General features: G+C 35.1%; 2 protein-coding genes across 2 annotated transcripts; one reads left to right on the forward strand and one right to left on the reverse strand.

The window, feature by feature from the left end:
- Window positions 1–6,235: 6,235 nt before the first annotated feature.
- On the reverse strand, window positions 6,236–7,170 carry LOC121237121 (glutathione S-transferase T3-like). The gene is made up of 2 exons (XM_041133705.1): window positions 6,953–7,170; window positions 6,236–6,875 (listed from the first exon to the last, which is right to left on the reverse strand). Exons 1-2 carry the CDS (start codon window positions 7,127–7,129, stop codon window positions 6,327–6,329), a joined length of 726 nt encoding a protein of 241 aa, XP_040989639.1. The 5' UTR covers window positions 7,130–7,170; the 3' UTR covers window positions 6,236–6,326.
- A 3,621-nt stretch (window positions 7,171–10,791) lies between these two features.
- Window positions 10,792–16,811, forward strand: LOC121237117 (pentatricopeptide repeat-containing protein At3g22470, mitochondrial-like). Its single transcript, XM_041133698.1, is given in 4 exon segments — window positions 10,792–11,979; window positions 11,982–14,251; window positions 15,969–16,177; window positions 16,267–16,811. Coding segments are annotated over 3 exon segments (2,313 nt in total). The 5' UTR covers window positions 10,792–11,937; the 3' UTR covers window positions 15,970–16,177; window positions 16,267–16,811.
- Window positions 16,812–17,646: the final 835 nt, after the last annotated feature.

Raw genomic sequence — 17,646 nt, forward strand, 5'->3', positions numbered from 1 at the left:
AAGGCATGCTCAAAATCAAAATGCGATACAGAGTGAGAGCCGATCCTATAATGGTAGACTATAAATTTTACGAATTACACCTTCAAAGCCCTCTCCCCCCCCCCCCCAATGACATCTTCGTCATTGTTACAAAATGATGAAGGCATGCTCAAAATCAAAATGCGATAGAGTGATAAACAACTTCTAGAGGATGTAAATTTAATATTTTAAAAAAATTTACCGAGCATTAGCACTAGATTCATCAAATTTATCTTCAAATTTTAATGAAAAGTATGTGTTTTCTATATATCTAAAACCTCTTTATCTATAATTCTATATTGGATTAGCTATTGGATTCATCAAAATATTATTTTAATATTATTTTTTTAATAATAATTTTTTTTCATATTTTGCAATTATACTAATCATATGTTAATTAATAATTTAATTTGATACTTAAATTATTGTTTCTCAATTAATTTTTTTTCTCAACTTAATTATCCAACAAACATATTTTAACAACCCTTCTTCTACCCAATAATCATATATAAAATTTATTAAACTCTGTCTATCAAGAGACGCAAATTCAAAGACATGCTTTAAATATATATATATATATATATATATATATATATATCATTATACTTAAAAGCCGCTATAAATGTGAATAGTAACATGAACAGTGATTCGTGTTTTAAGCTTTTCTTTTTACACCTTGCGTCCCTCTCTCCTTCCGTGTCCCTCCTTATAGCAAAATCACAGTAAAATCACTACAAAAATACCACAAAATCAAAAAATCACCACACAAATCACCAAATCAACATACACATTTCATACAAATCACAAATCAGGATCTTCGGCTGGAGCTTGGAAAGGAGGGAGAGTCCGTGAGAGAGTGAGAGAGAATGGGCATGCATGAGGGGTAGATCGAGGCCATGGGTGGTTGGGGTAGGTCGATGGTGGCCAGAGGAGGCTCATGACGGTGGCTGGACACCGTAGGTGGCGGCGCACGGAGGTGGAAGTGTGAGAACCCTTGTGTGAGGGAGGTGGACTTCGTGGGGGCAAACGGCAGGGAGATGGAGGCCGAGCTCACTGGATGGGGATGGCTGGTGGGAGGGGAGGCTACCGTGGAGGTGGTGGCGCCGGAGGATGGCGCACGGCGGCGCAGCAACATCAAGCCCATTCGGGCTGTGCACAACCGAGAGAGAGGAAGAGAGAGTGTGAGAGAGGGAGACTGGTGTGGGGGGACTCGCTGGAGTGAGGTGGTGCCGGTGGAAAGAGCGGTGAGCCTCACCGGCACACGGCGGCGCCGGGCTGGGTAGAGGAAGAATCAGCTTGGAGAGGGGCAGTGTACCACGTACGCGTGAGCTAAGGGAGGAGAGAGAGAGGGGAGGGAAAAGTGAGGGAGAATGAAAAGGGTCTGGGTATTTAATCCAGTCCCTTCGTCTTGGAGTCTTTAAAACGATCTAACGGTAGAAAATTAAAATATTAATTTAAAAATACGTAAACATTAACTTAATTAAAAATATTGAAAAAAATTAAGATAAAATATTATTTAAACTAACACACAGGAAGATTTGGGTTTCATAAAGTGCGAGAAAATGGTGTAAAAAAAACCAGAAAACAGAACCCAAGAGAGCATAACCGTAATTATAGCAAGTCATACAGGGGCATAAGCGGCTCAGAAAGTGTCAAACAAAAATAAAATCATATAAATAATTAGAATTTTTAATATAATTTAAATTTCATAATATTCTAAATTAATTAAAATCATTTAAATAAAATGATTTTCTACTATTGTAATATTTTTGGAGTTTTCAAAATAGAAGAGACTTACTTTAATGATGAAAAAATGTGAGAATAATATAGAAATAAAAGACTGTATTTTTTTAGTACTCCCTAAGTCATTGAGTAGTATGGTTGAATTCTACAATTCATAGATTTTGCTAAGAAAACTATTACTAGAATATCTAAAATCTTTTAATTTTCATATTACTGTAACATTTATTTTTTCAATTTTCGTAGGAGTTTTTGTGGCTTTATATATAGACTGCTACTTTGGAGGAATTGACTCGGAATTTTACGATTGGGTTCTTTTTCGTTTCCTAACTATAATGTGTTTTTCTCTATTAATACATATTCTTTTACACTCCAATAAAATTAATTCAGAATTTTCTATTCTCTTACCAAGACCATGCTTTGGTTTTGCTATTTTTAAATTTCATTTTACCACTTCTCGTTTTTTATTTTCTTCGGTTGGATTGCTTCAATTTATGCAGTGAATTACTGTCATCATCACATAGATTCTCCGCATCTCTTTTCACTTGTTAGGTGCAGAAACTGAGTTCATAAAAGATTCTCCATATACCACTTATTTTGCTTATGATTACGTTTTTTTTTTATAACACAAAGCATGTTTATATTTTACAAAACAACTTCTTTTTCATTCGACCGGGCAAATGTGCCTCGCACATTGTCCAACTGCTAGTATATATATATAAGACTATAAACATTGCCTACACTGATTCTCAAGAGCATATAATAATCGAGTATAAATACAAAATAATAATAATAATAGTCACAAAGTCGAACCTGACTTTAACAATCACTGCTTGAATGAATACATTGGCTACACAACTCAACAATTGACACCATGGAGTCATACAGGCTGCCCAGATAAAGTAAAACATGAAATGAACAATTCAGATTACAAGTCACAGTTCCCTTTCCAAAATCAAGTCATAATTCCACAAAACATCAACTAAAATTCATATTACAAATGGCTGCCCAGATCACAGTTCCCCTCAACAAAATCATATCACAATTCCACAAAACATCAAATGATCAATTCAAATTACAAGTCACAGTTCCTCTTCCAAAATCAAGTCACAATTCCACACAATATCGACTAAAATTCAGATTACAAGTGGTTGTCTAGATCACAATTCCCCTCAACAAAATCAGGTCACAATTCAAATTAACCTTTCAAAAATACGTTCATCTATTTAAAACAAAACAAATTCAGATATCATAGTGGCTGGGCAGCTACTAAAACCTGAAAACTTTTTTATCACAGCCAATAGTTACACACCTCCATGAGGTGTGGATGGAGATGTGTCGAATGTATCTTCGGAATTATACAATTAGCAGTAATGAGGATGTATTTTAACAATTTCTTCATCCAAATTCACATGAATTCAGTAGAAAAAAGCACAAACAAATTCACAATTCCTTCATCATTTCTATTAATTTCATTACCACAAATTAAAAAACAATAATAAAAACTGTTCCACATGATAAAACAGAATTTTATCAGTTCCAGAATTTTAACTATGTTATCATTGTTTTGCAAAAACAGAGTTTTATCAATTCCAGCATTAATTAGAACAATATATATTATCAAAAAAAATGTCCAAAGCAACTTCATGACAATGGGATAATACTTGGAATATGTTTCAATCACAACAGCCCACAAAAAGTCACAATTAATATTACAATTCAAGTTAGAATTCAGATTACAAAAAGTCACAATTAATTTTCAATGTAATCACAGATATATTAATGGAATGTGAAGAAGACGTTATTTGTTCCTAGTGCTTTCACAGGAAGCACCCACTTTTGTGCTTTAAGTTCACTTCATTAGATGCACTTTACTATAAGATTAATAAGCAATTTCTCTTGGCGCCTTGTGCTTGCATGTAAGCAAGCATGCATCCGCAACATGAGACATATTGTCTCTGCTCAAAATGAAACTTTTAGACCCTAGAATAGCAAGCTTACAAAGTTAATTTTGCATATGGGACACAACACCCACTTAACAACTTTTAACTACATAAATTGGAAACACGCGCATCAAAAAACGTTTTATAATCCCCGCCCCTAATAACCGCTCCGTGTCAAAAACATTATTCAATCTATTTCTCCCTTGTTCCATAATCAAGGCACGACACTCAACTTTGGAACTCGATGCCAAGATCGCAAGAAGATGAAAAAAAAACCAAGACTACTCTCTCAAGATCCTGCTGCACATTGCATAAAAATTACTCTAGCTGCTAACACCAAAGCAAAAATATTGTGTTCATAGTCCTATGCTCTCTCTATCACTTGAGAGAATAAAGAATCAAGATTCAATTCCATGAAAACCTGAATTAATCAATTACAGGCTTGATTTCACCCCCACAACATGTACCAATTCTACTCGACCAGCAATTCAAATTTCTTAATTTCACACACAATACATTAGAAATTAATTGAAAAAAGCATCTATATTTTGAAAAAAGCTATCGACTCAATACAAAGCTCCAAGAAAATGAAATTAATTGAAAAAAGCATCTATATTTTGCCCGTGAAGAAACAACAGAAAGCCCACAAAAAAGGATTGAAAAAACAACTATTTCTTTCAAACAATAGACGGATTGAAATACATACATGGAGTAAAAAATTTCTTCATGGGCAAAAATACATACATAAGCATACAAATGTAGTGCAAAATTTCTCATACATGCATATATGATTAATATATATATGAGAGAGTGAACTCACGGAGATGGAGAACGTTTAGAGCAGAAAAGAAAGGAGCGGCAACGGTGCGCCTATGGAGGTGATGGAGGTCCTCTTTCACCTGAAACACCTCGTACGAACTTGAACATCTGCTTCACGAAGATGAATTGGTCACTTTTTTGGCAAAGGATATGATACAAGCTTCGCAAAAAAAAAAAAAAAAAGAGGAAACGGAGGAAAGAAACAGAGAGGACGAAAGGGAGAGGAAGAAGGGAAATCTAGGACTCGGGAAAACTGGAAGAGAAATAAAGAAAGGGAGAGGAAGAATCGAAAAGGGATTTTGGGGTAGAAAAGAAAGCAAAGAAGAGAGGGAAGAAATAACGAAATTGCGTGCGAAAGAGTGATTTTCGTAATAAAATAATCTGATAGATATTGAATAGTAGTTCTTCAAATTTAAAGATAAATGAAATTCTACTGTAGCTGACAGCTTCACATTTGGATAAAAGATGAATCCAATGCCATGTGTTTAAAGTGAAATTCATCAAAATTTAAAGGTTGGACTTACCAGTGCTCTTAGAGCATTGGCATTGGCTTCATCAAAGCCATCTTTAAAATTTGATGAAAATTACATGTTTTCCATAAATCCAAAACCTCACATTAGATTAGTCATTTGATTCATCAAAAGAATAATATAATATTATTTTTTTAATAATAATATTTTTCATTTTTTTTTCATTTTTTGCAACTACACTAACCATATGTTAATTAATAATTTAATTTATACTTAAATTATTGTTTCCCAACTAATTTTTTTCCTCAACTTGATTATCCAACAAACACATTTTTTCAATTAATTTTTTCTTGAGATGGAAAATCAGTTAGAAAAATCATTAATTCTTATAAAATGAGGAGTTTGTGTGGATTGAGGATGGTTCATTAGAGATCCTTACACTTGTATTACATTATAAGCTTTGTAATGACTCATTATAATAGTTGAAATGATAAGCTTTGGAGCTGCAAAAGGGTTATTACTCTCGAAGAGAATGCTTTACAAATGGCGCTACTTGGCAATAATGGACAGTTCTCCATTCAAGCAAATGGCGCTGCACAGATGTTAGCTAAGGATGCCGCGAAATTTGCACTTGAATATATACTTTACACAAAGGATTTAAATTGTAATGACCCAAGTCCAAATCTCCCAAATCCATCCATGATCCATCCATTTAAATTGGCAAGATAGAGAGAGCAAAACTTGTGTTTGAATTGGAGAAACATACAACATACAACCAAGAAGTAATAAGCACAAGATGCAAGAAAATACATTAGAAATCAACTGGGAATCTTATCTCACCATGAAAGAAAGAAAACTCGCTATAAGCTAGTTCATCAATATAACTGCTAACTACAAAGCAAATTCTTGAGAAAGAAGCTATAAGATTTGGATAGACGGACATCTACCACCGTATATAGACCATTGTAGCTCCAATTAAATGCACATAATACTTTGAATTTGTTTTAATCACTACAAGCTATGAACAAGCTGCTATCATACAAGATATGAACAAATAATTCATCCTCACATGAACTAGTATAGTGAGGTAAATATCATCAAGTAACATACAAGATATGAACAAACTGCTATCATCACACAAAATGCTGTCATCAGCAATTCTAGTTACACAACAAGTCAGCAATTCCAGTTACACATCAAGTCCAGGGGCACATATACAATTTCAGTCTATGGAAAACACAAAAAGGCTATATATCAACTTCAAAATAAAAAAATTTAGATCTCATAGTGGCTGCCCAACCACTAAAAGCTGGAAATCTAAAATCATAGCCAACAGTTACACACCTTCATCAGGTGTGGATGGAGATTTCTCATATGTACCTTCGGAACAATTTAAAGATTCCTCATAAATTTTCCTCTGAATATTTAGAAAGTAGGCTTGCTGCATGGCATTCATGCCAGAAAGATCCTTGCTCATAATCTCCGCCTCGAACTTTCTCTTATCAAGTTCTAGTTGTGCACCTCTATTGTCATCTGCCTTCGTCACCCATGATCTCCTCTCTGCCATGAACAACCGTCTATCCTCGGTCATTTTTTCTAACACCATGTTAAACTCAGCATCACATGATTCTTGGGCCTTCCGCTTCCTCAAGTTATCTTTCTCAGCTTTTTTGCTTGGAGGTCTTTCAACGTTCTCCTCAACAACGTCGTCGACAATTTCACTTGACTGCTCATTAGCTGGACGTTTATCATGTGGCCTTCTCCTCGTATTCAGTGAAATCATGTGTTGCTGCCATTTGGGTTGGTGTCTCAAAAGACACCAACAATGCTCCAGTGTGAAGTTCCCATTTTCTATCTCTTTGTACATTATTTTTGTCTTTTCAATCTGAAAAAGTGAAGGAATATTGTCAGAAAATAAATCTTAAATAAATAAATACATTATTAAAAGAAAATGGTACATACCTTGTCTTGCTTGGTCGCACCACTTGGGTGCAATGACTCTATCTGCGCTAGAAATGCGCAAAACTTGTTTGTGCATTTTTGGATCATGGACCAACGATTGATCAATGACCCTACTGAACGGTTCACAGTATTTGGTTTTTTATACTCATGATAAAACTCAGAAATTATGTCCCACATTTGAGTAGATTTTTTATCGGTACCCCATATGGCATCAATGCTAATGTTGAGCCAACCGGAGATAAGTAAGTTATCATCCTCAACAGTGAAAGATGCACCTCTTTGAACTTTTGTTTGGATCATAACATTAGAATATTGCTCATATGGTTGACTGCAACCTTCTCCTCCTCTTTGTAAGAGAGTGGTGAAAAATGGGTCTTCCTCAGATGGAGTGTCCATCCTTTAAGAATCAGACAATAGATACAAGGCAGCACAATAAGTACAAGAAAATAGATACAATGCAGTACAATAAAATAGATACCAGGCAACACAAAAAAATAGATACAAGGGAGCACATTTTAAAAAAATATCAAACCATGCTACATGTTGGTATTCCAAAATTCATTTTGATTAAACCGTTAAGTGCTAATAGTTACACAGCAAATTCATTTACACGTCATTACAATTAGCAGTACCCAAAAAAAAATTCAACATTGAATATAGCAGTATACATTATCAAAAAAAATGTCCAAAGCAACTTCATGACAATGGGATAATACTTTGAATGTTTCAACCACAACAGCCCACAAAAAGTCAGAATTAAGATATCGGATTATCAGACTCAGCACTAATATCAATGTCCAAACATCAAAGACATATATAAGGAATGGATGAGGATAAATCCTGAAAACTAGGTTCTCACAATTCTTGCCATTTCCAATCACAATAATGGTTTTAGGCAACTGCACTCTAATGTAAGGGGAAACTAAAATTAAACACTCCAAGCAACTACAGGAACACACTTGTTTGCATGTATAAGTCTTCCAAAGCCAAAACTTCATAAATTTACCTTGGAGAGAATATTGTACTGATTTCAACACCTAGAATTATCTTGATTCCAAATTTTCGAGCAGCTTCTAGAGACTCGGGATGCCTGAGATTGTGTTATGATCTATCAGAGCAAGAACATTTACCTGTTATAAGCAAATTTATTAATTAAATTTCAAACATCTTATGATTATTCAAGGCAAATATAATAACAGAATAGAAAATAAGAACTAAAAAGCAATCAAATAAAAAATCGATCGATCACAATTATAAGTACTATCAGAATTTTAAAATCAAGAATAACAGTTCTTGAAAACAGTTTGGACTTCAATCACACAACGCAAGAGTCCCATAACATTAACAGGCGACATTGCAGGATATTATCAGAGGTTCCTTGTGTGGCATCCCCAAGTTGATTCAAGTCTCTAAATTTTGTTATAAAGAAATTGAATTAAATCTTCCTTTAATATTATTGTTGTTATTCGTAGCTATAAACCAATGGTATTCAAAATCATTTCAGCTATAAACAAGTAGACAATCTTCTTGAAACATATTTTCTGGGTCATAGTTAGATATCGTCTTTATCCACCATGCTGACATTGTATGCCTCAAAAGCCATACAAAATTAAAGTACTTATACGACTTAACCAAGCTGCAATACAGGTTAATTGGGGTTTAGCTTTGTGGATCCTAGGTATTTACGTCTCATCTAAAATCATATAAATATAGTGCAAAATTTCTCATACATGTATATATGATTAATATATATATATATATATATATATATATGAGAGAGTGAACTCACGGAGATGGAAAACTTTCGGAGCAGAGGGAGAAAGGAGCAGCAACGGTGCGCCTATGGAGGTGATGGAGGTCCTGTATCACCTGAAACACCTCGTACGAACTTCAACATCTACTTCACGAAGATGAACTGGTCACTTTCTTGGCAAAGGATATGATACAAGCTTCGCGAAAAACAGGAGAAGAAATGGAGGGAAGAAAGGGAGAGGAATAATCGAAAATGGATTTGGGGATTTCGGGGTAGAGAAGAAAGCAAAGAATAGAGGGAAGAAAGAATGAAATCCCAGATTCAGGAAGAAAGAAAGGGAGAGGCGAGGAAGAAAGAAAGGGAGAGGAAGAGTCGAAAAGGGATTTCAGGATTTCGGGATTTCAGGGTAGAGGAAGAAAGTAGAGAAGAGAGGGAAGAAAGAATAGCTTTGCCAGATTCGAGAAGAAAGAAATCGAGAGGAGAGGAAGAAAGAAAGGGAGAGGAGTCGAGAAGGGATTTCGGGATTTCAGGATTTTGGGGTAGAGGAAGAAACCAGAATAGAGAGGGAAGAAAGAACTGCTTTGCGTGCGAAAGAGTATTTTCATAATAAAATATCCCGATAGACGTTGAATAGTAGTTCACCAAGTTTAAAGATAAATGAGACTTCACTGTAGCTAAAAGCTTCATATTTAAGTAAAAGGTGAATCCAATGCCGTGTGTTTTGAGCAAAAGTCATCAAATTTTAAACATTAGACTCATTGATGAGTCCAATGCTAGTGCTCTTAATATGCCAAAATCGTAACCGGAAGGGAGGAAAAAGGAGTCAAGGTCTGTGTTTTCTTTCTCGCATCTTTTTTTTTTAAACATACGCTAATGTGGCATTACGCCACGTCATATTAGTCCGCAATGACTGCACGTATGGGGGACTGCACGTACTCGACTGTACATGACAGAATTCTTACATAGGGGTACTTTTATGATTTTCGACCACTTTTGTTGTATGTACTGTAATTTTTTCATATCTAGATTATTTTCAATTGAAATGGATTGAGATGAGTTGAGATAATTTGTGAATAGTAGAATAAAAGTTGAATTATTTATTATATTTTGTGTGGGAATTTGAAAAAATTATTTTGGGATTTGAAAAAGTTGAATAGTTTATTATATTTTGTATGGAAATTTAAGAAAGTTGTAATGATGAGATGAGATGAGTTGAGATGAATTTTGAATGCAAACGAGACCGTCTTTCTCTGGTATAATCTCGTCTTCATCGAGAATGGTGTTCTTGAGAAGTTTTGAACTAAAAAGATTTGTTTTTGAGAAGTTTCAATATTGGAATACCATTGGTTTCGCTGACCCCAAAAAGTTGCTATGAGGCTAGTTGTGGTATTGCTTGAAGAAACTTGCTTTGGTTGTTAATGGGTATGCGTTGGTGCCCAATAATATGTATACCTAAGTTTGGTTTACTTCGAAACAAACTCATTTTTTGCCCAAAATGCCTTGTTATCACTGTTTTGAATTTCGTACCATACCGGTCGGTACAGTCAAAATTTTCCGTACTGGCTACTGGGCTGGTACAGGTACCCTATACGTTTCGTACCGGCCGGTATCGACTGATATTTATAATTTATATATATATATATGTATATATATAATTTATTCATATATAGACTATTATTTTGGAATATAATTTATATATATAATTTATTCATATATCGACTATCTCAAAACGGTATACGAAACGGTACCGGTACCAAAATGTTTGGTTCCAGTGCCTTGACCGGTACGACTTCCGGTACGGTATTCAAAACATTGCTTATTATGTTGCTTCCTTGGCATTTTCATCAAAAGACCATTCGATTCACAGTTTCCTTGGCTGCTCTTAGGGCTTTTTCACTCTTCTGAAACAGAAGAAGAAGGAAAGGATAATTCTCTTGCATTTTTTCTCTTTGGTTTGGATATTTTTTTTATTAAGTCATTTTTACACCACACATCATATTTTATTTTTATTTTTATTTTTATTTTTATTAAATTTAAAAAAAATTTCTACTAATCATCGAGAAAAAAATAAAAATAAAAATAAAAAATCATATGCAAGCGTAGAAATGAAAAATAGAATTTTTGTCAATGTGCACTCACTTTTTCTCTCCCCCACGCCTCCTACAAGTCCTCTCCCGAAACCCTCTTCCTCTCCCTCGCCGTCGCCCCGTATATGTTCAAAACAATTTCAAGAACTTTCGGGAACCAACAGAGAAAGAAACCTCAAAAGACCCAAAACCCACAGCAACATAAGCAAAATGCATCCTTTGAGTACAGAGCCAACGCTTTGCTAACCTTCGTGGTGACCATCTTCGTACTCATGTGCGCCATGGCCTCCTTCTCCGACAATTTCAACCAACCCTCGCCCTCTGCCCATGTCGAGGTCCATCTCTCTCACTCAAAAACTTACCTTTTCTTAATTCCAAGCTTGAATTATTATCCTTTTTTTTCTTCTCTGTTTCGCCCGCACCACAGAGACGGAGAGCCCCCCATCTTTATCTGCATCTCCTTCTTCTTTCCTTTTGTCCCATCCGTCGCTTGTCTCCGTTGTTGCCAACAAAATAAATCCAGCAGTTAGCTGCTTCTTTTTCAATTGTTGAATTCTTCTTCATTTTTTGCTTTCCTGGAGCAAAGGGTTGAAGAACTCTGGTTCTGGGCTTGCTCTTGACAGCCGTTGGTAAAGATAAATCATAAAAGAAAAAAATTAGTATTTTAATTGTACAATGCAAAAAGAAGCTACTCAATGTGAAGAGTAAGATATATAGCTTAGCCATAGTCAAAACAGTGACCATTGTTAGCCAAATTTGGCCATTTTTTTAGCTAATTCGATGCCAATGCTCTAAACATAAGCCTATGCTATGGAGAGCGATGCTTCTCTATAATACATTCGGGCACAGACAATTTCTGAGAGACTACTGCCCATCTATTTTCCTGCTTTTCCCTCTCTCTCTGTGATAATTACAGAAGCCTCAATAGAGGTACTTTTATGATTTCCAGCCACTTTTGCTGTATCTTCCTGTAAATTTTTCATATCTAGATTGCTTTCAGTTGGGTCTTTCTCTAGCATAATGTTGTCTTCATCGAGAATGGTGTTCTGGGTAGTATATAATTTTCGTTTTGAACTAAAAATATTTGTTTTTCAGAAGTTTCAAGATTGGAATACTGTTGGTTTCGCTGACCCCAAAGAGTCGTTATGAGGCTGCTCGTGGTATTGCTTGAAGAAACTTGCATTGGCTGTTAATGGGTATGTGTTCATGTCCAAGAATATGTATACCTAAGTTTGGTTTACTTCAAAAGGAACTCATTTTTGGCCTGAAACGCCTTGTTAGGGCTTATTATGCTGCTTCCTCGGCATTGTTATTAGAAGACCATTCGTTTGATGAAAGTCCTAAATTTGAAAATAAGACAGTTGATAACGCTAATGTTCCGAGAAGTAGCTCAAGCATCCAAAAAAGGCGCAAGCTATTTCCTTTAGTTGGCAGAGTGTTCAAGTCTTTGAATTGGATGGTTACAAGGGAAATAAGATTTTCAATGGCTGTGAGAAAGTATGGATTTCCCCATTCAGTCAATGCATTCAGAACTATTATTCATATATTTGCATTAGCTGGGCTGCGGATGGAGGTACATGCTTTGCTTAGAGATATCATTGGATATTATAAAGAAGGTGATCGTGATGTATTTGAGTTGTTCCCAACTTTGCTGGATTCATCTCAGCACGTGGTGAGATCAGCTGTGGTATATGATGTACTTATAAAAGTATTTGCAGCCAATTCAATGCTTGAGAATGCTGTGGATGTGTATGTGCGGACTAAGAGTATTGGGCTTAAACCAGATATTTTTTCTTGTAATTTCTTGTTGAAGTGTTTGGTGGAAGCAAATAAAGTGGAATTTGTTACAAGTTTTTATGAAGATCTAAAACAATCTGGGCCATCGCCTAATGTTTACACATACACAATTATCATGAGCTTTTACTGTAAAGGACATCTTGGTCAGGATGTGAATATTGGACGAGCAACTGAGATTCTAGAAGAAATGGAGAGGTGTGGGGAAAACCCAACTGTTGTGACATACAGCACCTATATCCATGGCCTTTGTAAAGTTGGTTGTGTTGAGTTTGCCTTTGAATTTACTCGGAATTTGAGATGTAGAAACCAGCCTCTCAACAACTATTGTTATAATCCTATTATTTATGGATTTTCCCAAAAAGGTGATGTATATGAAGCTTTGAAGGTTTTGGAAGAAATGAAGAGCTATGGAATACCACCAGATGTTTACAGTTACAGCATTTTGATTGATGGGTTTTGCAAGAAGGGGGATGTTGAGAAAGGTCTTACTTTGATTGAGGAAATGCATCTTTCTGATTTGAGACCATCCCTAGTTACCTATAGTTCACTCTTCTATGGTCTATGTAAGAGCGGACTGACGAACATCTCACTAGATATGTTCCATAATCTTGGGGATGCGGGTTATAGTTATGATCATATTGCTTATGAAATATTAATTAATGGATTATGTAGGCAAGATGATATGCATTATGCCTATAAACTTTTGGAGGAGATGATCAGCAATAATTTGGTGCCTGATGCTTTCAATTTTCACAGTCTGATTCATGGTTTCTGCAAGTTAGGGTTCTTAGATAAGGCCATGGAGGTTTTCAATATCATGCTACATCATGGTGTCTTGCCTAATACTGTCACTTACAATGTTATAATTGATGGGTATTGCAAGCAAGGGCACTTGGAGGAAGCCTTGAAACTTATGGCTGAAATGCAAGACCTAGGGATCTTTCTTAACACATACACCTATAATGCAGTTATTAACAGGCTGTGCAAGGAAAGAAAAACAGAAAAAGCTTGGGAACTTTTTCCTCAAATGCTTAAGAGAAATGCACCCCCTGGAGTTGTTAATTATAGTACGCTGATGGATGGTTTTACCAAGCAGTCAGATTTTAAGAAGGCTTTGACGTTGTATACAATAATGCTAAAAATTGGGGTCATGCCTAACACAGTTACATATACCATTCTTGTTAACATATATTGCCGTAGGAACAAAATGAATGAAGCATATCATTTTTTCAAGGAAATGATCAAAAATGGTTTGGTTCCAGATAAGATTTCTTACACATCTTTGATAGCTGGATTTAGCAGAACTAATGACATGAACAAGGCTTGGGCATTACTCAATGAAATGTTGAATAAAGGCCACATGCCCAGTGTCGTTACTTATACCTGTTTAATTGATGGGTTCTGCAAGGTGAGCCGCATGGATATGGCCGACTTGTTGGTTGATGAAATGAAGAGAAACAAAGTGACTCCAGATGTGGTAACTTACACTGTTCTCATCATTGGATACCATAGACTTGGAAATATTGAGAGAGCACGTGAGTTATTTGATGAAATGAAGTCAAGTGGTATTATTCCTGATGATACTGCTTTGCGCTGGGGCTTAAAGCTGGTGCAGTTTCCAAAGGCTAGGAAGCTGGGGAATAGAGTTATGAGGACCAGATGGTATACTACTGATCTCTTTTCTCTATGTAGTTTGGTATTTCCAACTTTATATACTGGTTTGATACATAAAGCTTTCTTGTGAAGCTTACTACATCCCGATTTCATCACTTCATCTACATTTTTGAAAACATATAGTATATGCCATAAGCAATTCCTCTGCTCACATACTGGTAGATGCACAATTGGCTTAAGATCCAGAATTTTGGTGACATATCATTTACATCCAAGAAAGGGAACCTGTGACTTTTTGTTTTGCCGTACTTTTTTTATTTGGGGGGCTTACTGTTGAATCTGAAATTAGAAACATGAAGTACATAGTTTCAAAGCATCTCTGCACTTATGCCTGTGGTTTCCTTCACGGTACTTGTTTAGGTAGTTTACTTGTTCTTGAAATAGAGTTATCCAATGAACACTGGTGGAACCTATTTCTTTCACTGACTGTCACAGAATCATGAAACAGATAAATGCTGATGATTCTAGCTGTTTTGGTGATTGAAGACGGATTGATTACTGGTTAATTCCACTTAATGAGGGTACTATCAGATTGGTCATGTTGTCGAATAACATTGCAAAAGCCACATTGGGTGAGGACTCTAGGAAGACCATCTCATTTAGAAGTTTTCTAATAATTTTGAATTTATTTTTTGCAAGCATCTACTTCTTCTCATCTTATTAATCTGCTTATTTTTTTAATATATAATATGCATGCATGACAAAAATTACTTGCATATCATCTTGAAAGCCAAATACGCATGTGTGAATTACACTTTTGCTTTATATTTGGCCAAAACATTGTGATGTACCAAATGCTTTTGATTCATTAGTATGGATGGATTTTTCTTCTGCTAAATGAAAGCCAAATCATCGTATGAGCTATGATTGTGCAAGTTATATTCTTTGCAGAAAACTATGGTTCTTTCTCTTGGAATGGTTTGATGTGCTGTTGCTTTGTATACAAATTGTAATAAATTCAGGCTGTTGTTTACCGATCAAAAAATAAATAAATTCAGGCTGCTGAAAAAATTGGCAGGTGAATTAGATGTATGAAAAAATTTTGGGGGGTGGTGAAAATGCCAAGGGTTCTTGCACCAAGTAGTATCTCGTCCCTCCATACTATAGTTGTGAAGTTAGGTCATTGAACTTCCTCAAGATTCACAACATTACACCAATTTATATATGTGAATTATTGAATTATCCATTCACTCCCATTAAATCTAAAAGCTAAGACTTTCAAACTATTTTACTGGTTTACATAAAAAAAAAAAAAAAAAAGTTCTTGAAGATAATTATGCTGACCCAGGATTGGTTTACATTAAAAAATACGTAAGAGTAAAAGATAAGAAGTTATCACTTGCCTTTCAGGAAGAAAAATGCTTAAAAAAATAGGAGCAAGCTCTCTTGGATAATTGAAGCTACCAATTTGAGTATGACAAATATTAAGCATAATTTCAATAGCCATAGCACTATAAAAAGACATATTGTTTTACACCTTTTATACGTTTTTTATTTATTATGTTTGCATTGGGAAAAAAAAAAAATCTTTCCTTTTTTTTTTTTTTTTTTTTTGTAATTGCATGATAAACCCTACTCTTGGATCAACATACCTGGAATTATTTTCTATTTTTCTATTTTATTCTCTTAATACATTATTGGATAAATATGATTAAGCATGAACTATATATGGTATTCCTTTATCATATTGCTGCTGAAATCCTAGAGTACAGCCAAGGCCACTGGTCTTCACTCGGCAAAAACCACAATCTTCAGATTAAACAGAACGAGGGGAGGGGGTGTATTCAGTCATTTTGTTGATGCTGAACAATCAAAGTTGCATTCTTCTTGTTCCCAGGCATAAGTACACATGCACTTATAAATGAGCAATGCATGTGCATCTACACGCTCAGATCAATTAAAGGAACATGACAGGTGATTTATTTCCCGATATGATAAGATCCATATCTATTAAATTATAACTGAATGAAGTTGCTTGCTTCTTGCAGGTAAAAATGTTAAAGTTGGATATCTCACAAAATTCTACCTAACCAAGGTCTTTGCTTACATGCGCACTGTACCAGTAAAGAGCAAACTAACTCAAAGCCTCAAAGGTTGAAGGCATTGCAAGGAAAAAGCCAAGAGGATCCTCCTGAACCAGGTCTCATGTTTGATCAACAAGAAGCATATATTGAAAGGTTGTTGATAAGCTGCGATTCTGAGTTCCACTCAAGAACTGAAGTCATTTACACTGGAAATGAAAAGGGTATGAGGTAAATATCTGTTTGTATATATCTTTATCACGTCTTGCATTTTAGTGCAGCATCAAGACAAAACACCACCCTTTCTATTTTATGTTGCTTCTTGATTGAAGCTAGCTTGGACCAACAATGGAGACAAGAATTGCCATGAAAACAAGTAGGAATGTTAGCGAGTACTAAGAAACTTACTTGATGAGCTGACTGTCTTCTTTATGTTCAGTGGTGCTGCCATTAAGAAAGAACCAGTAAAATTTGTGCGATTGTGGCTGTCAAATTACCATTCAACGACGAAATCATAAGCTTTGGTACCCTTTCCATTCGTAGTTATGGGAAACCACAGATATTTTCCAAAGTTGATGGTGACTTGAACACCCAAGCTTGGCGCTCATGCAACTTGGCAGCTTACAGGGCATTCGTGTAAGCATATACGTCGGAAATGATTCTGGATGCCTCATAGACTTGAGGACGATCGGAAATAGGTTTATTGTAAATGACTGAAAATAGAGGGCGAATACAAGAACATAAATGAGACAATTATTGGTGACAATTAGGCCTATGTCTATATGCTGATTGAATGTGCAAAATCTACCATAAAAATGAATGAGTTACAACTCGGAACTCGGAAGCTCTCAAACTCTCTAAAGTGGAATTTCTTGTAAAAATTATGAGTTCTCTTCCTTTCATGTTATGGAACAAGTCGCAAAAGAAAAGCATGTGGAGAAGAAAATAAGTCCCATTTTGTGGTTCGAGTAATGTTCATTATCATCTTAATTCTTATCATCTTCTCATTATTCTATGATATGGTATTAGATGATTGAAGACTATTTATTATATTTTACTTGTAAATTTATCATCTAATACCATATTATGAGATGATGAGATGATGATGAAAAAATAGATGATGAATAGATTTTTTCTTGTGGTCTTGTGCATATATTTTTATCCTTTAAAAAGCATATTGTTTGTGCGTGTTTCTTTTATTTTCTTTTGATCGAATGATAGATGTTGTCATGTTTCATTATCTTTTTTATAAAGAATGATGCTAGTATGTCATATCATTTTATCTCTTCATTTTGATCGTTCATATATTTAATTTTATTTTTATTTTTTTTACTTATTGATTAAGAAAATGAATATAATGTA

Source organism: Juglans microcarpa x Juglans regia, chromosome 6S, assembly GCF_004785595.1.
Source record: "Juglans microcarpa x Juglans regia isolate MS1-56 chromosome 6S, Jm3101_v1.0, whole genome shotgun sequence".
In the NCBI taxonomy this organism is placed as follows: Eukaryota; Viridiplantae; Streptophyta; class Magnoliopsida; order Fagales; family Juglandaceae; genus Juglans; species Juglans microcarpa x Juglans regia.